The 23,291-nt window shown below is 49.1% G+C and overlaps 1 protein-coding gene across 1 annotated transcript in view; it reads right to left on the bottom strand.

Annotated features, from left to right (window-relative positions):
* BMERB1 (bMERB domain containing 1) overlaps positions 1–23,291 on the bottom strand; it is a 110,938-nt gene that overhangs the window by 34,180 nt on the left and 53,467 nt on the right. Inside the window, exon 2 of the mRNA XM_046667523.1 lies at positions 13,420–13,543. Coding sequence (XP_046523479.1) covers positions 13,420–13,543 — 124 coding nt within the window. The remainder of the gene's footprint in view (positions 1–13,419; positions 13,544–23,291) is intronic.

Below are 23,291 nucleotides of genomic sequence, written 5' to 3'. Positions count from 1 at the left end.
CTTGATAAAAAGATAGTTGAGTAAAGGCATAGGAAAATGGGGCATGGTATTACTTTAATATCTGTTACTCAAATTTATCTTGGGGAGGAAACAGTGTTTGCTTGGAACCTACCTTCGCAAACACCTGGGGTGGTGGCCTTGTGAGCCCAAGCATCTTTTGATGCCAAGCCTTCTTGGAAGAGGGTGAAACTGCTCTGCCTAAGACGGGGAGAGGCATTCGTCTCACGTGGAATGGAGGGAGCTGGAAAAAGCCCACACACGGGAAAAAGCCCGAGAGAAAGGAACTGCCTTGGCACAAGGTGGTAAGAAGGACGTCGTGAGCCACGAACGTCAAAGCTGGATTTTTAAATCGTTTGCTGTGAAGAGTTCAGCGCGACACCTTTCCGCGATCTTTAGTTCGACGATTCCTCAAATGACTGTGGGAGTTGACACAGGGCTTTGTTTTGCTTTGTTGTCATGGAAACTGGGAAGCTTCTGAGTTTCATACCCACGTGGACGGGGGTACAGGACCCAGGAAACCAAGCCTAGGAGCAGAGAAGACCTGGGAAGGGGCCGCCCGGAAAGTCACAGATACCACAGCAGTGGATTTGGGATTCCCCCAGGCTGTGGCAACTCGGGGTGGGGGGCGTTTCCGCAGGGGTCTGGAGTGTGGACCCCAGGGTGTAAGGTGCAGCGTAAGATGCAGTTCAGCTGGGCTGCTGGGGGATGGGACAGGAATGTCTCGGCCATGTTCATTCTCTGCTTTTGGGGGCCACAGTTGGCTAGCCTTTTTTTTTTTTTCTAAAGAGCTAACATCTGTTGCCAATCTTTTTTTTTCTTCTTCTTCTCCCCAAAGACCCCCAAGTACATAGTTGTTGTATATTCCAGTTGTGGGGCCTTCTAGTTGTGCTTTGTGGGACAACACCTCTCAGCAGGATGAGCAGTGCCATGTCCACACCCAGGACCCTAATCGGCGACACCCTGGGCCGAAGAAGCTGAGAGCGTGAGCTTAACCACTCGGCCCCTGGGCCGGCCCCACAGTTTGCTAGTCTTAAGGCAGCTGTGCTGTCCTGCTGCTTCTCTCCAAAGGCGCCTCACCCACAGGCTTTGGTTTGCAAAGCCCCCATCACCTAACTGGCCCAGTCGCTCCGTATCCCAGGAGAAAGACTTCTGATTGGCTCAGGCTGAACTGATCTGGACCAATCAGCTCTGGCCTGGAGGAGGGATGTGGGGAGAGGCTGGAAGCCCCCACACCTGGGGCTGGTTCTCTAAGGAGGGGCGTGGGCTGAGAGGCAATGATTGGCACTGAGTGAACACAGCAGTTATATGAGGTCAGGCCACTGGAGCTAGAGTCCCAACCCTACTAATTCTTAGCAGGGTGATCTTGGGCAAGTTTCTTCTGTGAAACTCAATTTCCTCATCTGTCAAATGTGCCTCATACTATCTGCCTCATCAGGTTGCTATGGAGATGAAATAAGGCGATCCACAGAAGAAGTTTAGCATCGTGCCTGGCACCTGTAAGGGCTCAAGAGATGCTGGATGCATTGAGAATAATGATGACCTTAAGAATTGACCATAGATCTCAGCACTGCTATCCCATCCCATCGCCCATCGGAAGCTTCCGTCTGTCACGCAGCTTGCTTCTCTTCTCCTGGACTCTTCACTCCATCAGGGCAGACCGGTCATCTGTACTTTCATCACTACACTCCCTGGACCTGCCACATGTAATTATACAATCGATGCTTGTTGCATGAACGAAGGAATAAATAAATGCTTGAATATCCCCAGGTGTGGAAACACATCACCTCCCAAGCTTCCCACTTTTTATAGCTCCAAGGAAAGTCACGAGCCACATAACGATGTTTTGGTCCACGATGGACCGCATTTATAACGGTGGCTCCATAAGATCCGTACCATACAGCCTAGGTGTGTAGTGGGCTGCACCATCTGGGTTTGTGTGCGTGTACTCTATGATGCTCACACAACGACGAAATCACACAGTGACGAAATTGTCCAAAGACGCATTTCTCAGAACGTATCCCCGTCGTTAGGCAATGCATGATATATTTGGAAAGGCCCCTCTCGTGCTGGGATAGCAGCCTGATTCGCCACAGCATCTGTGTCTCGGTGCTAGTTCCAAACAGAAACTAACTCGCTCTCCCACACGACAGTCCTTCAGAGGCGTCAAGACACGTCTCAGGAGCCCCCTGCGCCTTCTTGTCTTCAGCCTGCCCATCCTTATCGTGGAGGAGACCTTTACGCCACCCTCCAGAATCCTCCCTTCTCTTGTTCAAAATAAATAACCTACCGCCAAACACCAACAGCCTGGGAATGTCTGCTCTAACAAATACATCTCTTAATTTCGAAACTCAATTTCTTCCTGAGGGAAAGGAAAGTAACATTTCATGGGCACTTACGTTGTGGCAGGCACCAGGCTGGGTGCTTAATACACTTGATCTCTTTTCCTCTTCATAACCACCCCGTGAGATACTGGATGCATCCTCATTTGACAGATGAGGCAACTGCGGTTCAGAGAGGTTAAGGTATTCATCCAAGACTGCACAGCCTGTAAATGGAACAGCTAGAATCCAAATGCAGTTGTAATCTAATCTGGAGGAAGTATAGGTCTCTCTTTTTATCAGAAGCAACCTGTCAAAGACCAGGACACCTAGTAGTGAAAAAACAGGCTGCCCTACCATTGGCAGAACCCAACCAGGAGTGTCTTGGATTGACCTAATCTGATTCAAAACCCCTGAGGGTTTTATGGGACTGAGGACAGAAGGACCGAGAGTGGGCCAGAATTCCAGGAGAAAAATCTGTGTAACTGATCACGCAAGGAATAGCAGGCAATTAAATAAAATGAAAGATGTAAGTCAGAATATCGTCTTCGTGCGTGACTGGGGCCAGCTATGCCTGTGTAGACCCAAAACACCACGGCATATCTGCTAAGTTGTTTCTATTTTTTCCCCTTCCATTTCTCTTTGAGCATCCTGTCCTGGAAACATCCAGAGGGGGCCGGTTCTCGCTTGAAGAAAAATGTGGAAATGAGGCCCTGCCAAGTTGGGCTAAGCGCGGAGCAGAGCGGGGCCCTCGACTGAGACCATCAAGTGATACAGACAAGCACTTCTCAACCTCTGCTGCCACTCAAATCTGCAATTTTCCAGAACAAGCAGAGAGAGGGGTGAAACCCTTAATTGTCAGGCATTGTACGTGCATTACTGAGCGCGCACGCTCTCTCTCTCTCTGTCTCATAAGATGCCTTCTCTCTGGGAGATTTCACAGAAGGATGAGAACTCAGCACAAGATGAAGCGATGCAGGTTGTCCATGTGGTAGGTGTTGGCTTCCCCTCTGCTCAGCCTCGCCGAGGCCATCTCTGTCCCTGTCGCTGCCACACTGGGAGTCCAGCTCTGCGCTCAGCCCTCAAATGAATTGCTGTAGTCACTGAACGTGCCTGGCAGAATAAGGTCCCTAAAAGATGTCCACAGCATAGTCTCTGGAACCTGTGAATATGTTACCTTATATCACAAAAGGGGCTTTGCAGATGTGAGTAGATGGAGGATCTTGAGATGGGGAGGCTGTCCTGGGGTATCCTAGGGGGCCCTAAGTGTGTCCTCATAAGAGGGAGACAGAGGGAGATTTGACCCAGAAGAAAGGGATGTGATGATGTCAGTAGACAGAGAGCTTTGAAGATTCCACTCTGCTGTCTTTGAAGATGGAGGAGGGGACTCCAAGCAGGGAATGTAAGAAATGCAGCTCTGGAAGCTGCAAAGAGCAAGGAAACGGATTCTCCCCATCGCTTCCAGAAGAGCATGGTCCCTCCGACACCTCGATTTCAGCCCAATGAAACCGATTTCGGGCCTCCAGAACTATAAGAAAATAAGTGTGTGCTGTTTCAAGTCGCTGACATTGTGCTAGTTTGTTATAGCGGCCACAGGATACTCATACACTTAGTAAAGCGTCTACACTGCAAGGGGCTGTGTCACGCTGTCACTCTGTAGGAACACCATGGACCAGACCCACAGTCAAGCCCAACCATCCAAAGGCCAGGCCGCTCTCACTACCCAGACTTGCCAGCTCTGGGGGAGCCCGTGAAATGGGTCAGGCCGTGGGGAAAGCAGGAAGACGAATCTTGCTTATTTATTAGGTAAATATTCACCGAGCCCCACTCTGCGACTGGCCACGTGTTGGGTGCTGCCCAGCTGGGAGTGAAAACAGCTCAGCCTCGCCCTCATCAAGGCCAGTGTCTAGTGGGAGAGACAGATATCGGACACATCCTCGCACCGACGAACACGAGGGAAAGGCTTCTAAGGGGAGGATCAGGGGTCATGGAGAAAATGGACACACACTGGGAAGTGCTGGGAAGGCTTCCCTTCGGAAGTGACCCCGGACCTGAGCCCTGGAGGAGGAGGGAGAGTTAGCCAGGCAAAGAGCATGGGTGGGAGGAGGGGTCCAGGCAGAGGGAATAGCAAGGACGAAAAGGCCCCCATGCCTGGAGGGGACCTGCAGTGTGGGGGCAGCTGAAAGGAGGTCCATGGGGCTAGAGAGTAGGGGTGGGGCCTGGGAGGGGAGAATGGAGGAAGAGGAAAAGTGGGAAGAAGAGGAGAGAAGAGGGGAAGGGACCCAAAGCGCCTCGCAGGCTTTCTCATACTAACAAACGCTGGAAAGTGTTTAAAGCTGGGAGCTATGGTCTGATTTGCATTTTGAGAAGACCCCTCTGGCTGCGGTGCCCCCGGTCTGGAGGGCAGCGGCGTGGAACTCTGAGAGGACCTTGAGATCCAAGCCAGGGATGGGAATGCGGACTTGGGGGCTGGCCATGGAGATGGAGAAAAGCGGACAGTGGAAAACTATTTGGGGAGCTGAAACTGACAGAATTGGGGGACGGATTGAATAGGCCAGGTGGCAAATTGAAAGGGGCCAAGGACGGCGTGTAATTTCAGAATTAGGGGTTTCCACGGGTAGACAGTGGTGCCAGGCCATTTGCTGAGCTAAACAGGGCCGGGTGGGAGGTGGCCCATGAGTTTGGACTCAGACATACTGAGCTTGCTGCATCTTTGAGACATTTAAGTGATGATGTCTTCTACACTTCCTCCGCATTTTTCCCTTAAAAACATGTGTCCAAAAAGACAAATACTACGGGATCCCATTTATATGAGGTACTCAGAGTATTCAAACTCATAGCAACAGAAAGGAGATGGTGGTTGCCAGGAGCTGGGGGAGGGGGAGATGGGGAGTGACTTTTTAACGGGCACAGAGTTTCAGTTTTCAAGTAGAAAAGAGTTCTAGAGATGGATGTTGGTGATGGTTACACGACTATATGAACTTTCTTACCACCACCGAATTATGAACGATATAGAAAAGTGTGCACAAGATACATATACACAGTTGATGGAGTAATGAAGTAAACAGTTGTGTTCCCATCGTCCTGCTTAAGTAACAACCTGCACAGGATGCTTAGAAGCCCTGGTGTGCCCCATTCCCTCATATTTCCTCATTCTCTCAGAGGGAAGCCATGATGCTGAGTTTGTGCTAAAGCCGTTTGTGTATAGTTTACCATCTCTCTATCAATGCCTGCACAATTATAGTTATTAGTTTTACATATTTTGGCCTTTACCTAAATCTTTCGCTCAACATCTTATTTTTGAGATGCATCCATGTTAACGCCCGCAGTGTGTTCATTTTTCACTGTTGTATAGTATTCCACGATGTGACTAGACCACCACTGATATGTCCTTTCTGCTGCTGATAAACACTTGCGTTGTTTCCAGTTTTTTTGCTCTTACAAACAAGGCTGATATGAACATTCTGGAATATGCCTCCTGATGCTCACGTGTGAGTTTCTCTAGGGCCCTGCTGCCCCTTAGAACTTCCTGTGATGATGGAAACTTTCTACGAAAATTAGTGCTTTCCAATAGGATAGCCCTGAGCCACAACTGACTGATGAGTACTTAAAATGGAAAGGACGGCACTTTTAAATTTTATTTAATTTTAATAATTTAAAGTAAAGTAGTCACCTGGGGCCAGTGCCCACCCAGTTACACAGAGCCGCCGCAGCCCTGGTCCTCGTAAGAGCAAGCACATGTTCGTCTTTACTAGGTAAGGCCAAGCTGTTTTCCAAAGAGAGGGAGCCAATTTTCCTTTATCTCAATCAGTCTCCTCTAACCCGCTAGGCCTTTGCTAACCAGGTAAAGTATTCAGTCGGAAACTTCTGAGAACGAACAGGGTGGCATCGGTCAGGATTCTCCAGAGAAACAGAACCAATAGAGCACACACATAGAGGCGTATTATAAGGAATTGGCTTACAGGATTATGGAGGCTGAGAAGTTCTAAGATTTACAGTCAGCAACCCAGAGACCCAGGAGAGCTAATGGGATAAGTTCCAGTTTGAAAGCTGGCAGGCTCGAGGTCCAAGAGGAGTCCATTTTTCAGTTCCAGTCCAAAGGCAGGAAAAGATCAATGTTCCAGCTCATGCAATCAGACAGGCGAAGCTCTCTCTTACTCAGCTGTTTTGTTCTGTTCAGGTCTTCCACTGATTGGATGAGGCCCACCCATACTGGGAAGGGCAGTCTGCTTTACTCGGTCTACCCATTCGGCTGTTAACCTCATCTAGAAACACCCTCCCAGACACACCCAGAATAATGTTTGACCAAACATCTGGGCACCCCACAGCCCAGTCAAGTTGACCCAACATTAGCCATCACAAGAGCCAATGTGATGACCTCGCTCCCGGCTCACCAGCCGCCAGGAGGTTCAGAGCAGATCCTTGGCGCTCAGAGAAGGAAATATATTTCTGATAAGACAGAGCTCCCAGAGAGAAGAATTTCTTTTCCCGAAGCTTGTTCGAATGGCGAAAGGCAACTTGGAGCAGCAGAAGCGTGTCCAGTGGGGGCCGCCTCTTTCTCCTTCAACCCTCATCCCTACCTCCCAGCACACCCAGGAATTCGGGACGCCTCCATCCCCAGCTCCTCAAATTCTTGGATATTTTGTCCAAGACAAATCGCTTTTTAGATCTTCTGCAACTGAAGGCATCTCTTCCCATCTGATACAGACAGTGGTTCCGGCAACGGTGACCTGTTCTTCGAAGATGCTATTTAAAACCCACAGTGCACCTGGAGGCACGCAGAACTCCAGAACACGGCTGAGATGTGTGGAGTTACATAAACCACACACTCCGTTTTGCCCTGGGCCAGACTGCAGAATGAGCGGCTCATTAAAGAGAAAAGACAAATGCAGGTGTATAAAGATTTTTTAAAAATAAGAATAATAAAGTCAAGCCGCGAGGGTAGAATTGGACTGGATGGTTGAGAGCCACTCCTCAGCTTCCCAGGGAGAAGAGCGTTTTCTCGCTGTTCGCTGGAGACGACTAGGCAGCCCCAACCCTCTATTCTGCCTCGAAGTGCAGGGTTAACAGTCAGAGGAGAGAAAGGAGTTTTTTGGGTTATTTTTTGAGGAAGATTAGCCCTGAGCTAACATCTGCTGCCAATCCTCCTCTTTTTTTTTTTTTTTTTTTGCTGAGGAAGACTGGCCCTGAGCTAACAGCCATGCCCATCTTCCTCCACTTTATATGTGGGATGCCTACCACAGCATGGCTTGACAAGCGGTGCCATGTCTGCACCCGGGATCCGAACCGGCGAGCCCCGTGCCTCCAAAGCAGAACCTGTGCACTTAACTGCTGCACCACCGGGCCAGCCCGAGAGAAAGGAGTTTTGATTTGCTTGCTCCCTGGGAAGAGCCACCTACTCTCACAGATGTCCCCTCTCTTCATCTTTTGCTACAAGGCTGCCAGGGAAACATCCTTGTCCCATTGTACAGACGGGGAAGGCTGAGGCTGGAACACCAAAAAAGATTTGCTCCAGGCCACACAGTTGGCAAGCAATAGAACTGGGGTTCAAAACCAGTTGAGAGACCCCATAGCATGATGGTTGAGATCGGAAGATTTGGGTTATATCATTGTCTGGTAGTTAGCGGAACCTGTGCAACCCTGGGCAAGTTACTTGACCACTCTGTGCCTCAGCTTCCTCATCTATAAAATGGGAGGGGGGTTATCTACCTATATGGTTGTAGTGAGGATTAAATGAGTCAATGCATTTAGAACACTCCAAACACCGTCCAGCATAGCCAGCATTCAAAAAGCTGCTGTTTACGGCCCCTCTTTCTACCACCCCAGCCTGAATCTCTACCAGGTTCTCGGGCCCGACCTCTTCCCCATCCTTGGCACTTCTTAATAAAACAAAATCCAAGCCGAGGCTCTGGAAATACGGGATCTCCAGGGCTGGGCTCCTGAAATCTGTCGTCCGCCCGCCCGTATCCCCGGGCTGCTCCCGTTCTAATTCTGGTTGATTAAAAGCCACCGCTGCCCAGAGTCAGCGGAGAGACAGGGCACGCCAACCCTTCTATGACAATCCGGCAGGCAGGTGTCAAACGAAGATAACCACGCCCCACCCCCGTCCAAAGGGTGAAGATACTTAATTATCTGAAACCCAGACAAACCCAGCAGGACCAGGATTGTGCAGCAGAGCTGAGGTGGGAACCGGGGGCTGCGGGAGGAGCGATGAAAGTTGAGGATGCGACTCAGTGCCCGAACGGGGGTGAGAGAAGGAGTTGGAGGATGTTGACAGCCTCCATAGGACAGGGTGGGGAGAGGCACGGAGATGGGGTCAGCGGCCGGGGGGAGCCGGAAGCGTGCGGCGTGGAAGGTCAAGGGCAGAACAGAGCAGCATCTGAGCTTTATCTCCCGTGCATCTGCCCCCCGTTAGAGAGGTGGTTTCACGATACTGAGGCGTTTACTGACTCATTCAAAGGAAGCTCATAAAATTGCCAAACTGCAAGAGGGAGATTGCTACACCCCATTTAGCGATTTGGAACCCAGAGGACAAGCTGAGGGAGGACAGTGAGAGAAGACACACTGGGTGTGCGGAGTAGGGACACGTGCCCTTCTGTGAACCTGGCCTCGTGGGCCTTATTCGGGGGGAGCAGGTGTGCTGGGAGCCGCTCCCGATTCGCCCTTCCATTAGTAAGCGCTTTTTGTGGGTTATGTGAGAATGTGTGTGGAGGGCTTACCGCAGGCTGGGCCCACAGTAACGACTCAATAAACGTTGACTGTTGTGGTCCCTGAGACCCCTATTAGGAATAGGGTGCGACAGCGACCTCCCAGCAGGCCGACTTGGCAAACCTTGACTGTCTGAGTTGGAGCTCGTCATTTCAGACTCCACATAAATCGCTGATCTCCAGAGAAAGAAAGAGTACAGAAAAGTCCAAAGCCTGACTCGGTCGAATCCTTCCCACTTCCACCGCACTCAATTCAAGATGGCGGCACAAGACAAAACACAACGCGGGATTGTGGGATGGTGGGCATCCGACCAGGAGTTTGCCTTTGCATTCTAGAAGAGCTGGGCAAAGAGAAAAGGGGTCCTTGTGTTGGGAATAAAGATGATAGTCCAGCTTAGGGCTAAGGGCTCTGGCTCTGAGACGGGCACCTTGGGTTCAAATCCTGGTTCCACCTCATGCTAGCTGGTGACCTTGAACAGGTTATTTCACGACTCTAATCTCAAGTCTCCTCATCCTTAAAATAAAAGGAATAGAACCCAACCCGTCAGAGTTCTTGTGAGGGTTCCATAAGCTAAAATAAGTGAATGAATGCTCACAACGTGTGTAGCGTGTATGTGGCCTATCAGAATCTTTGGCAAATAGCAGTTCTTACATACTCTGTCAAGTCACAGCCAAGGACGTGGGAGAGCCAGGATGACGCCTGAGCCCACTTCTCATGAGTTCATGCTAGTCCCCCGGGAGTAGGTAACTCCATCTCTTCTATTTCCTCAGCGTCCGGGCCAGAGGAGTGGGAGAAGCAGCAGAGGCTGTGAGCCCCTGGGGACAGAGCAAGACAGAGCGCACAAGAAAAGGGAAACCCACAAAAGGCTAATGTGAGTAACGCGAGTGCGGGGGCAGCAGTCATTGGACCGGTTCTTAAGAGTCAACACAGCAGGAGACCGCAGAAGGGAGATGGTGACCTCGGCCATGACACACGGTCTGACTCAGTCTCCACGGGGGCTGATGGATGTTAACTTGATTACTGCAGAGCAGGTGTGACAAAACCAATCTCAGCCTCGTCACTGGGACTGTCTCAGCCAAGGGCGGTCACATTCTGTCACCCGGAGCTTCCTCACCTGAGACGGAAATGCTTAGTATGGTCTGAAATTCTATTTCCCTCTTACCCTGTGCCGAGGGGTCTCATGTGCGCGCGCGTGTGTGTGTGTGTCTGTGTGTGTTTGTGCATGTGCGTGTGTGAAGGGAAGTTGTTGGCGTAAGGATAGCATGTGAAAGAATAATTTATTGCACATTCAACAAATATTAATTGGCCTAGGAAGTGCCAGGCACAGTTCAAGAGTGAAGAAGATGCATAAAATCCGGGCCCTCAGGGCGCTTACGTTCTTTAAGGAATTGTCTTGGTAGATGTATTCAGAGCTTCCCTCACGCTTTCTCTCCCTCCCTCCTTCCTTCCTTTCCTCTTTCTTTCCTTCCTTCCTTCCCTCAGTCACTTGCTTAATAAGTACTCTGGATTTAAACTGCATTTGAGCTTCCATTTATTAGCTAATACAACCGACGGCGAATTTCTTAGCCTCCGATTCCCTCTCCTCTAAAATGGAGACAAGAACAGGCTCCACATGCACCAGAGGCCCTACAAGTCTGTAAGGGCCTGGCTCTGAGAAATGGCTGGGAGACTGAATTTAAGAATGATCTACATGCGGCCTGTCAGCCTGGGAGACCATGGATGGTGGATGAGGCCTTTGTCCAGGTCTGAGCGGGCCGTGATCTCTACTCTGTCCATCCCAGCGTCCATCCCACACCTCTGAGACTGACGAGCTGGTGCACCTCCCGGCAAAGCTCCACACTGTGCGGGGCTGGGCCTGGGGGAGCCGTCAGCATCCTCCACTGCTGTCTGAGGGCTGCTAGCAAGACTCCAGGAGGCCCAGAAGCTGGCCCCTCCCCTGGGGAATGTCACTGAGCCCCACTCCGTGTCCTGACTACACGGACATCCTTCTGTATACTTGAGACAATTTGATTTAAACAAGCGTCTGCTGTTGACATTTGTCCCTAAGTGGTCAGACTCACGGACTGATGGGGAAATTCAGGGAGGCCACAAGTCAAGAGCTCGGGGCAGTGCGTGGCCCAGAGCTAGAGCTTATATGTTAGCTATTCTTGTCACTGAGCACTTGCCATGTGCCAGGCATGTGCCAGATGCCGGGGATAACATGTACATCTGTGTGTGTGTGCATGTCCTCACACGCATTTGCATGCATGCGTGCGCACACACACACACATGATGCAAAGGTCAGTAAATCCGAAGGGACAGCCACAGTTCCCGTAGCAGCAAAAGCAACCTCTGGCCCCTTCTGAGGACTGCTGGCTGAACGGAGCTCTTCAGTATTTTAAAGCAGAACTCACGTTCTCGATTTCCTTCCTTTTAAAACAGGGGGAGGGTATTATAAATGCCAGTGATGTGTTTTTAACGTTAGAAACAAACCATAGGTAAGAACAGAAGCTTACTTATGGTTTTAAAACTGATTAGAAACAATATACTTTTTGAGAACAGTAAAAATTGGAACTATAAAAATAGAAGCAAGATGCGCAAGCAAGACCCTGGAAATAATTGAATCATCTTTTATATGGTGGAGTTAGTGTATCTTGACTAAAGGTTACATATTAAGAAAAAGAAGAAGAATCATAAAACTATCCACCGGAATCAATAAAAACCAATACTATTAGCATAGGTCACATCTATGCATTGGGATTAAAGATAGACTGTAGGAAGAAAGACAATTTTCATGTATACGGTATGTACTATTTATAGAGCATGATGATCCCCAACCCTTTTGTGGCCACCGAACTCTGGGTTATTCCATATTTTTTCCCTAAAAGTTTGAGAGCTGGCTTTCTGCTTTACCCCGACTCCATCCACAAGAAGGAGTAGCGTTGCCTGGATCCCATACTTGGACCGTCGCTGTTTTTGTCTCCTTGTCTATGTGGGGAGACGGTACCCACCATTTGAATGCGGTAACTGCCTACACGCGGGCGAGCCCCAAGTCTGCGTGTTTAGTTCGGTGGTTTCCCCCACGCTTCCGATGCAGACGCACAACTTGCTGCCGCTCCCCTCTACTTGGGTAACCCACAGGCATCTCAAAACCATCATGTCCAATCCTGGCTATTTCAGTTGTTGGAGTCACCCGACCTAACAGAACACGTGGTCTTAGTTGACACTTCTCCCACACGACCAATCCTTCTTCACTTTCTTTCGAGAAACAAAAAATAAAACAAAAACCATGGGGAGTGAGGGATGGGTTGTGAACCCTCATGATGTGTTGGTTTAGCTTATTCCCAGAGGAAAGGGAGGATGCTTCCGATCCGTGAAGGCGGAATGTTCTAGAACCTTCCTCTCTAAGGACTCCTGGGAGGAGGGTTCATGCGCGTGCATTTAGCAGAGGGTCTGGGACACGCAAAGAGCTGAATCAGTGGCAGCTGTTGAAACTGCAGTCCATTTCGTGGGGCAAGAGAGAAGGTCACATAACGTAGTAGTGAGAATATGGGTTTCAAAGGCAGGAAGACCTGGGTCTGAATCCTAACTCCCTTATTCATTAGCTGGGAGGCCCTGAGCAGGTTGGTTCACTTCTCTGAGCCTCAGTCCCCTCATCTGTGAGATGGGATAATCCCATAACCAGCCTCCTGGAGCTGAGAGAAATGAGTGACAGGGGGTTGGTTCACGCCTGGAGGGCGTGACGTTGCTGTTTCTTCGAGGGGAGGTTGGGTGGGGAGCTGACACGCAGTGTAGGGAATCTTCCAGAAAGGTTGCCTCGTAACCCTCTGCTTTTGCTTTTTTTTTTTTTTGCTTTTAGACTCTCCCTGTGTATCTGCCAGAGCCCAATTTTTAAAATTACGGTTTCTCTTGACAGACTACCTGTAATCTCTCAGGAACGCTGTGCTCTACAGACAGTGGATGTTCAAATCGTGTGACTCTGAGCTTGCTAATGACCCCAGGAGAGAAGTGTTATTATTTTCCCCCTTTTTACAAAGGAGGGAACTGAAGCTCAGAGAAGCTAGGTCACCTGCCCAAGCTCGCCCAGCTGTTTTTGATCTCAGGCCTGTCCAGGTCTCCATCTCACTCTCTCTTGTCCCTTTCCTCTTCTCCAACAGGTAACGTAGAAAGACCTTGCGCTTTGGGGTTAGACTGGCCTGAATTCAATCCTAATCAGTGTCTTGTTTAAAACGGGAGGTTACCATACCCGCTTCTCTAGGCGGTAGTGAGAATCAAATGAGATTTTTTAAAAAATGTACATAGCGCCTTTATCCCAGGGCCTGGCCCACAGTAAAGAACAGTAAACGTGAGGTTGTCCGGGCATCCTCCCCGCCAAGCTCCTTCCTTTTCCCAGCCCCATCCGCGAAGCACTCACATAAACCTGAGCTCAGACTCCCGGCGGACCAAGACTTCCCGGAGACGCTGAATTTTTGCCATCTCCAGCTCGATCTCCTCCGGCATCATGGTTGTCTCTGCCATGGAGATGATGTCCAGCTGATCTGTGCAGGAGACACGAAACACGGGCGTCAAGACCCTGAGGCTGCACAGGTTTTCAAGAATTCCCCGGGGGACAGCCCCTGTCCCGGTTCCAGGGAACAGCCTCGCTCCAGCGACCTTCACACATGGCGAGGGCACACAGACCTCAGCCCGCGTTACAAGTGTGTGTTTGCAGGCCCTTGGGAAACCGGAAAACACGTTTTTCAAGGGAACCCTGTTCTGATGGCAAGAGGAGGCCCGGGTGGGATCACCAAAACCTGTTCAAGGTTATATATATGACCTTGGCAGTCCCTGCCTGGTCCCGGCTTCTGAGCCTCTGGTCTCCTTGACCACGGCCACTTTGCCCTGTCCCAGCCTCCAAGACCAAGAACAGCTTTAGGCAGAAGAAAGCTTAATACTAACACTTATTAACAATTATCTTATAGGAATACTAAGTAATAGTAATAGGAAATAATACGTTTGTTGTAGAACATTCAGATAATACAGATGGGTGAAAAAGAACAAATAAAAGATCCTCCACGACCCCACAGCCCAGTGTGACCACTATCCACATTTTGACGGCCATTCTCCCAATCTAATGTTTAGAGTTATACATATTGCCATATATATAAGCCATATATTTAAAAAAAACACATATTACCATATATAACCATTTATTTTCCATATCTATGACCACACATCTTATATCTTATCATATATAGAGACACTACTTATATTTGCATATACGTATGGATGCATGCATGCGCTTGGTCTGCCATAACAAAATACCAGAGGCTGGGTGGCTCACACAACAGACATTTATTTTCTCACAGTTCTGGAGGCTGGAAGTCCCAGATCAAGGTCCGGCGGGGCCCGTTTCCCGTGAGGGCTCTTGTCCTGGCTTGTAGATGGCTGCCTTCTCGCTGTCTGCTCACACGGCCTCTGCTTTGTGTGCACACGGAGAGAGAACGCCCAAGTTCTCCGGTGTCTCTTCTTAGAAAGACACTAATCCTGTGGGATCAGGGCCCTACCCTTGTGACCTCATTTAATGTTACTTCCTTAAAGGCCCCGTCTCCAAACATGGGGTTAGGGCTTCCTCAACATGTGAATCCAAGGGGACACAAACATTCAGTCCATAACAGTATGTACGTGTGTGTACATGTGTGTATACATGTATGTAATCACATATATTGTCATTAACATTTTGGTGTACATTCTTCCAATATATGTATGATAATTTATAGGATTATTATACACGTGGTATCACTATATATGGTAATATATATGATTTTATATGTGTAATATTATATACACACATACGCACATACATATATATATATCTCTCTCCATATATATATATATATATATTTTTTTTTTGGTGAGGAAGATTGGCCCTGAGCTAACATGCATTGCCAATCTTCCTTTTTTTTTCCTTCCCCAAAGTCCCAGTAGAGAGCTGTATCTTCTAGTTGTAGGTCATTCGAGTTCTTCTATGTGGCATGACTAGATGAGTGGTGCTAGGTCCATGCCCAGGATCCAAACCAGCGAACTCAAGTCTGCTGAAGCGGAGCGTGTGAACTCAGCCACTTGGCCACAGGGCTGGCCCCTGCATATATATTTTTTAAGACTGGAAAAATGTACACCAAAATGTTAGTAGTTAAAAGTGTTAATGTGTGCACATACATTAACATTTATGGATAACCCTGTACACACGCATATATATCCACCATTACACGCATATATATCCACCATTACACGGTTTCTGGGGTATAAAGTTAGGGTCTCACCATTTCTTTACCTGCTCTTTTCACTTAACATATCATGAGCACTTTGCACATCCTTCGATGCTCTTCCAAGGCTGTGAAAGGCTGTGTAGTTTTCTATTTGTGTCTGTGTCATGAATCACCTCACCAACCCCCACACATTTAGGTTGTTTTCCATTTTCCTCCCTATAAATGTGATGAGCATTCTCAAAGATGAATCTTTGCACGCATCTAAGAGGTGCCTTTGGGCCACCCTTCCAGAACGAATGGCTGGGTTTTCAAGGATGCAATATCCTCAGTTCTTTACAGGTAGAGAAGGAGAAGCGCGGGAGAGGGGACGTTCTTGCTTTACTCCGTGGCCAACATCACCTCATCTATATCTGTGAACTCCTTCCACGCCCGGCACCTCAGTCCTGCTCCCTGGCGCTTGTCTTTTTCCTTACGTCCACGGCAATGGTTTGGAAAGCTGCCCTCTCTCTCTCCCGTCTCTCCCTCTGACCTGGAGCTCTGGCAGCACACATGCCCAGGGGCTGCAGCACTGTGACTGGTAGATGTCACTCGAGTCAACTCCTACTGGCCTGGATCTTAGAATTGCACCCACTCCCAGAAGCCCGCACGACTGCTTTGTCATCTGTGGGAAACTCCCGCCCCCGAGTTCTTCACCAGACATCAGATTTTGGGTAAATTGCCATACCCTTCAGTGACCTCCCCCTCAACACAGCCATTCCACACGCCAAAATCACCTGCCTGCTCTCCATGAATCCACTCTCCTTATTCAGCTGAAGAATCAAGAGGAAGGCAATGAGCCGTTGTTGATTCTCACGTTGCAATCAGTGGTCTCCCTAATTCTGAGATAACTTGCAATTTACAAGAGATAAACAAGGACAAAGACCATGGAAAAAGCCAAGAAATGAGTCAGGGAGAAGAAATTTGGGCATGACAGTCATAGGCCTATTGGAGATTCTTGCCCCCCTCGGTTCGGTTCCCCAGCAACGTCTGCTTCTCTCTGCTTTCAAATATCACGACACAGACAGTGCAGAGTCTGGGGTGGAGTGGGGGACAAGGGCACTGGACAATTGTCTAGATGGGTTGTGGGGAGGAAGACAGGAGAGGTGGGGGAAAGAGAGACAACACGGAATGAGGGATATTCACAGTTGCCTCCTCGTGCCTGCCAAAGATGGCGGGTCCTGAAGCTGATCCTGCCGTCAGGCTGAGCTGCTGTGGGTGCAGGGGAGGGAAGGGAGTGAATGTTAGAAAGAGAAGAGAGAGGAGAGAGATCAGAGAGGCTCTCTCAGGACTGGGACCTGAGAAGCGGAAGAGACGTCTAAAGGGAATTTTGAGCAAATTTTCCATGTGACATGTTGGGGGGTGATGGCCTCAAGGCTCCTGGAATCAGATTTGGGGTCCTACAGCCCAGGATGCCAAGCCGAGATGGCTCGTGGGATTGGAGCACTGAGGCCTGGCTGGAGGAAGGAGGAAGGAACAAGATGAAAATATTACTGTTAATTGAGCGTTCCTGTGCTGGGCTCCCACCAGGCTGGAGAACCAGCTTTGACGCTGGGCACAGAGCAAGAGGAGGTGGGGGTGCCCTGGGGGTGGCAGATAGGGAACATTCTGCAGTCACATGGCCTGGGTTTGAGTCGTGGGTCTGCTCCTCACTAGCTGTGTGGCCTTGGAGAGTTAGTCAACCTTTCGGTGACTCAGTTTCCTCCTCCGTAAGATGGGGATAAGAAGAGAACCCGCCACCCAGGCCAGTTGCGAGGATTCAGCTAACCAAGGCTTGTCACGCTCCATGCACCGTTATGATTGCCTTTGTTATTACCAAGGGGCCAGCTCTGCCACGCCACAAGCTTTTAATCGTCGCCATAAGCCAGCAGGATCGAGATGTTCTCTTTTTACAAATAAGGAAACGAAGGCTCAGAGCTGGCAAAGGAAGGAGCTGAGCCCATCTCTGCCTCCAGAACGCACACTCTTTGCCCCATCACCGCTGCCCTTGTCCACGCAGGCGTTCTAAGTCCGGCGCCCCCATCCATTCATGTCTTAGAGTCAAGGGCAGTGTCTAAGTTTCCTGGAGCTGCCATAACAAATCACCATGAAGTGGTGGCTTCAAACAACAGGAATTTATTCCTTCGTGGTTCTGGAGGTCAGAAGTCCCAAAGGAAGGTGTTGGCAGGACCCTGCTCCCTCCAAGGCTCCAGGGAAGGGCCCCTCCTTGCTTCTTCCAGATCCTGGGGGCTCCTTGCCAGGATCACTGCAACCTCTGCCGCGATTTTCACGAGGACTTCCTCCCCAAGGCTCTGTGTCCTTCTCTGTCCTTTTCTGTGTCAATGGATTTAGGGCCCACCCTACTCCATGATGATCTCATTTTGATCTTTATCTGAGTGACCTCTGCCAACACCCTATTTCTAAATCAGGTCACATTCTGAGGTCCTGGGGGGGTATGAATTTGGCGAGGACACCATAACCCGCTTCCGTGATGGACAGCCACGGGCTAGCAACCTCCCTGACAGCGATGGCACTCCCCCCAAGAGCTTCTGTCACTGCACTTGGAGCAGAGCCCTGGCTGGAAGCAGCAAAGTCCCAGCAAGTGGCCTGGGGGTGGGGCCTGGTGAAAACCAGCTGGGGGCCAGAGTTAGAGATCTCCGGTCTGAGGCCCATCACCAGCGGCATGACCTTGAATGAGCCCCTTTACCTCTTACATCACTTCCTTCCTTTGCAAAATGGGGTTCAATAGCTGTCATGGGTCATGCTGTGCTGGAGGCTTTCTATGTATTATCTCATTTAATCCCTATTTTCCAGATGAGGAATCTGAGGCTTAGCGACGGAAAGTGACTCGCCCGACACCACACAACCAGAATGTTGCAGAGACAGAAATTCAACCAGTGCTCTCTCTCTCTCTCTCATCCTTAGCCAAATGCCTTCACTGCCTGACACAGCCTCCGGGCCAGGGTTAAAGGCATTTGTGGATGCGAAAGCACATAGTGAACCACCTTGCAGATAAAAGTATCCTCATTTCTCACTTCTTGGTTCAGATGGGCAACCTGATTTCCACGGGCCAGACGCTGAAAATGGCAACACACCCTGGGGCGAAGCGTGGGACGAACGAAGGGGATTAATCACACCCCATGGATTGGCATTTTACCTCCAGCCCTGGGGGAGGATGGGGGCGGTGGCACTGCCAGGCGCCAGGTGCCGAGATGAACATTTAGCTTTGATTTGGGGCCGAGAACACGGCTGGTACCTCTGCTGAAAAGTCTTGCTTGAGGATGCTCTCCTTCTCCTGGAGAAAGGAGTGAAGCCTAGACCTCAAATCAGATAGATAATACTCAGAATCCTTTCTTGGAGGGAGTGCTCTGTGCCAGGCACTGTGCTAGGCTCATGATACGCCTTATCGCATTTAATCTTCACAACTCCCTGGGTGAGGGGTTAGCAAACTACTGCCATGGGCCAAATCCAGCCCCCTGCTTTATGTTATAAATAAAGTTTTATTGGAACACTGGCCCTGCGCATTCATTTGTGTATTATTTATGGCTGCTTTTCCACCACCACAGCAGAACTGAGTAATTGCAACAGAGACTGTACGGCCCACAAAACCTCAAACGTTTACTACCTGGACCTTTACAGAAAAGTTTGCCAACGCCTGTTCTAGTTTGGTGGATGCTATAATTTCCCCAGCCTAAAGGTTTAAAAAACCAGGTTTACCCAGTAACAATAATAGCTAACGTTTATTGAGCGCTTATCACTAGCCAGGATCAAATTACCTTGTTTGATTCTCGAAACAGCCCTAGGAGGCAAGTACTGTTAGCATCCTCATTTCACAGATGAGCAAGTTGAGGCTCAGGAAAAGGACTAAATGGTGGGGCTGAGATTTAAAATCAGACCTTTCCTGCTCCAAAGCTTTGGTTGTAGTCAATCACATCCACTTAAGAACTATCACCCTACTTAAGACGTACCACCATCATCTTAACAATAGAGAGAACTGAGTATATTCTGTTGCATAAGGTGCCTAGAGAGCAGCGGTTCTCAAGCACCAGTGGGCTTGGCAAATATCATGATTATTACCTTGTTAAATAGTCAGCTTCCCGGTCTCTACCCCCAGGGATGAGGATAAGCCTGGGTTTCGGGGATCATGACCAGGGAACTTCACAGAGGAGATCTCAGATCAGACTCTGAGAAACGCTGGTACAGGACGCGAATGAATGAACACCATACACGGTCAGTTTCTTTCCACTGTGAACTTGTGTGACAACACAAGTTCTCTCGACAACATTTTCCAGCCAGAAAGCAGGCATCCAACAGCTGCCAATGGAAGTGTCCACGAGGAGGACAAATCCTGGAAGGAGATGGGCAAGCGTTCATAGTTGCCACAAGACTCTACTGACAGAAGTCCCCAGGGCTCCAACTGCCATTGCTGTCACCAAGCTTCCAGGAGCTGAGTCACTTCTGGGGGATGAAGCAGCTAAATCCATCTTTTTATCCCCAAATGCCACACCGGGGAGATGCACGCTTCAGAAGCGCAGCAGCACCAGCAAACAAGAGCTGAGCCTCTGGGCATGACTGGCATGCGCCAGCAGGTTTAATCATTTGTCTTGAAATTTTAAAGCTTAAAGCTACCCAGAGACAGAAGCGGCGGCAGTGGGGGAGGTGAATGAGGGCTGGCAATCTCCTAGAAACTTGTAATTTAAATATAGGCGAGAAAGTAAGACTGCTGGGGGCCAGAGAGAGGTCCTTCATGGAACAGAATTCACCAAGGCCACATATGGTCCGTTATGGACTGAATGTTTGTGTTCCTTGCACGTTCAGATGTTGAAACCTAACACCCACTGTGATGGTGTTTGGAGGCGGGGCCTTCGGGAGGTGATTAGGTCATGAGGGTGGAGCCCTTGTGAATGGGATTAGTGCCTTTATAAGGAGAGACACAGCAGGGCCGGCCCCGTGGCCAAGTGGTTAGGTTCACGCACTCTGCTTTGGCAGCCCAGGATTTCGCCGGTTCGGATCCTGGGTGCCAACACGGCACCGCTCATCAGGCCATGCTCCGGTGGCGTCCCACATGCCACAACTAGAAGGACCCACAACTAAAAAAATATACAACTATGCACCGGGGGGCTTTGGGGAGAAAAAGAAAAAATAAAATCTTTAAAAAAACAAAGAAGAGTCACAAGAACTTGCTTCCTCTCCCTGCTCTCTGCCATGGGAGGACACAACAAGAAGAGGGCCATCCACAAGCCAGGAAGAGCATCCTTACGAAACACCAGATTTGCTGGTGCCTTGATCTTGGACTTCCCAGCCTCCAGAATTGTGAGAAATAAATGCCTATGGTTTTTGAGTCACTCAGTCTGTGGTATTTTGTTCCAGCAGCTGGAACAGACCAATACACTATCTGTACTGTCATTTATTCAATATTTCTTTATGTCAATTCTTTTTGTTTTTACTCAAATGAACTCCTTAAGGGAAACTTCATTTCACATCCATAAATAACGTCACTACCATTTGTCCTAATTAGAAAATAGCCATAAAAATAAATCCAATGGAAACAAAGTGATGTTATTAAATTCCGGCAAAATATTGTAGTCTAGGCTCAGATTGACGCCTGACTTTTCTTTCTTAACAAGTTGGATGAGCAAGTACTAGAAAGTGAAGAAGTACAAGAGAGGCATTAAAGATAAACCACCAAACTGAGGCTTTTCTTCTTTGGTAATCGGAAAGGTAGATCACTGGAAAAAAGAGTAATTTTCCCACAATATAATTCAATGTTTGTTGATGCTAGAGGCATCTGAGCACCGCTAGGATACCCCCCCTCCCCGAGAAAGCTATTGTAGAATGGAATTCCAGCTCTTTGAGTTGCAAGGGTCTTAGAGGTCCTATGGGTCAGCTCACATCCACGTGGAGCAGCATACGGAATGACACGGCAGGATGTGGTTCTGAAGGCCCCTCGACAAACAGCAGTGGGCCCAAACTCTGGAGCTCTCATTGGAAACTAAATGAGAACTCAGGCCTGCCGCAAAATTCTCAACCATGCGTCAAGATGTTCACCCAAAGATGAATCAGACACTTTGAGTCATTATTTCAGCCCAGCTCTTATCACAGAAGCATTTAAATGAAGGTGGACCCATTCATCTCAGTTCCATCCACGTTTACCAGGCGTCCAGCATCCTTGGAACATTCTCAGAAGGGCACACGAGAGAAGGGCCACCACGGTTGGCTTTGGAGGATGTGGGGATCTGGGGGTCAGTGTGGGGACAATCCCCTTCCACCTAATACGTCCTTTTCGATTGTTTCAAATTTTTTTTAAACTTTTAATTTTGGATTAATTTTATTTTTTATTTTTATTTTTTTAAAGTTCTACTTTTTTCCTTTTTTCTCCCCAAAGCCCCCCGGTACATAGTTGTATATTCTTCGTTGTGGGTCCTTCTAGTTGTGGCATGTGGGACGCCGCCTCAGCGTGGTTTGATGAGCAGTGCCATGTCCGCACCCAGGATTCGAACCAACGAAACACTGGGCTGCCTGCAGCGGAGCGCGCGAACTTAACCACTCGGGCACAGGGCCAGCCCCTGGATTAATTTTAGTTTCATGGAAAAGTTGCAAAGATACTACAGGGATTCCCCATGTATCACTCAGCTCCCACCATTGTAAACATCACCAAGACGCAGACATTGGCATATCACGGTTGGCTATGTCATTTGAAATTTTCCCGTGGACACGTGTCACCTATCCAAGTGGATTTAAAATCAAGAAAGAAAGAGAAAAGAAGAAGAGTTGGCGTGTGCAGGTGCCACGAGAGCCAGGCCAGCCCTTGAAGAGGGCAAGTGAAGGGAGCCGTTATGGGCATGAGCTCTCGAGTGTCAGGGCCTGGCTCTCATGCTGACCTTGGTCCCATCAGCTGATGACTCTGGGCCTCAGTTTCTTCATTTGCAAAGTGGGGACAGTCATACCCATCTCTTAGGTAATTAGTGTAAATGCCAGACAGATAGAAAGTTCTCTGTAATATTTGCTCTTCTTGTGCATTTGATAAATATGCATTGAAAACCCGCTTCATGCCAGACATTGCTCTAAGCAATGGGGATGGAACAAAACAGACAAAACCCAGCCCTGGTTGAGTTGACCTTCTAGCAAGGAGCTTACATGTGCGGGAGTAAATTTGCTTCAGTGCTCTGTGGCGGTCACTGGCTCACCAGCAGCTACCCCTGACAGTCGATTTGGACAGATTACAGTTCAATTCCTGGCTCTACCACTAATTGTGTGATCTGGACATGTCACTTCATCTTCTCGAGTCTCAGTCTCCTCTGCTGTAAAATGGGACCGTAGCTCCTGCCTCACGGAGTTGCTGCTGGGAGATGAAATAAGATAACATGTCAAGGGCCTGGTGCAGTGCGTGGGCACGACGAAGAGGGGTCAGTATCATTTTTAACACATCACATGTCCTTTCCCTGGAGAAAGCCAGATGAACGTGGGGGAGGGAACAAAATCAGGATCTCCAGATAATGGAGAAAGACAAACTTCCGGTCATTTGGACCGGTCATCTGCCCCCTAGGTAGGACTCCAATCCTCCAACTGCAATAGACCCATGCCTGCCCCAAAAGGAGGGTCCAGAGGGGCGCCCCCAGCCCTCTGTCAAGGGGCCAGCACCTTAGCTCACCATCCTGAGTACACACGGGCACATCTTACTGGTATCGACCCAACAGAGTCTTAAACATCAGGGAAAGATATCTGAGTCCCATCACTGCGGAACAGATATCCTGATGCATTTTAAGGCTCCTGGTGACACCCCAGCCTTTAATTGTCATCAATCATTCATGTAGGAAAGAAGCTCATTTCAACCCCCAAACATCCTATTATGGGATATACCAAGCATCTCGCCTTCTCGCCATAACGTGAATATAATGGGAAACAGCCGGTTGCTTTTAATGAGTCACCATTTCCCAAGAAGACGAAGTAACTGCTTTTAATTCAGATGCTCCTGGCTGCTCCATTCCCTCCCCACCTCCAACCCCCCCCCCCCACCACCACC

Source organism: Equus quagga, chromosome 7, assembly GCF_021613505.1.
Source record: "Equus quagga isolate Etosha38 chromosome 7, UCLA_HA_Equagga_1.0, whole genome shotgun sequence".
Classification (NCBI taxonomy): domain Eukaryota; kingdom Metazoa; phylum Chordata; class Mammalia; order Perissodactyla; family Equidae; genus Equus; species Equus quagga.
This window is presented reverse-complemented; position numbering and strand designations above follow the sequence as displayed.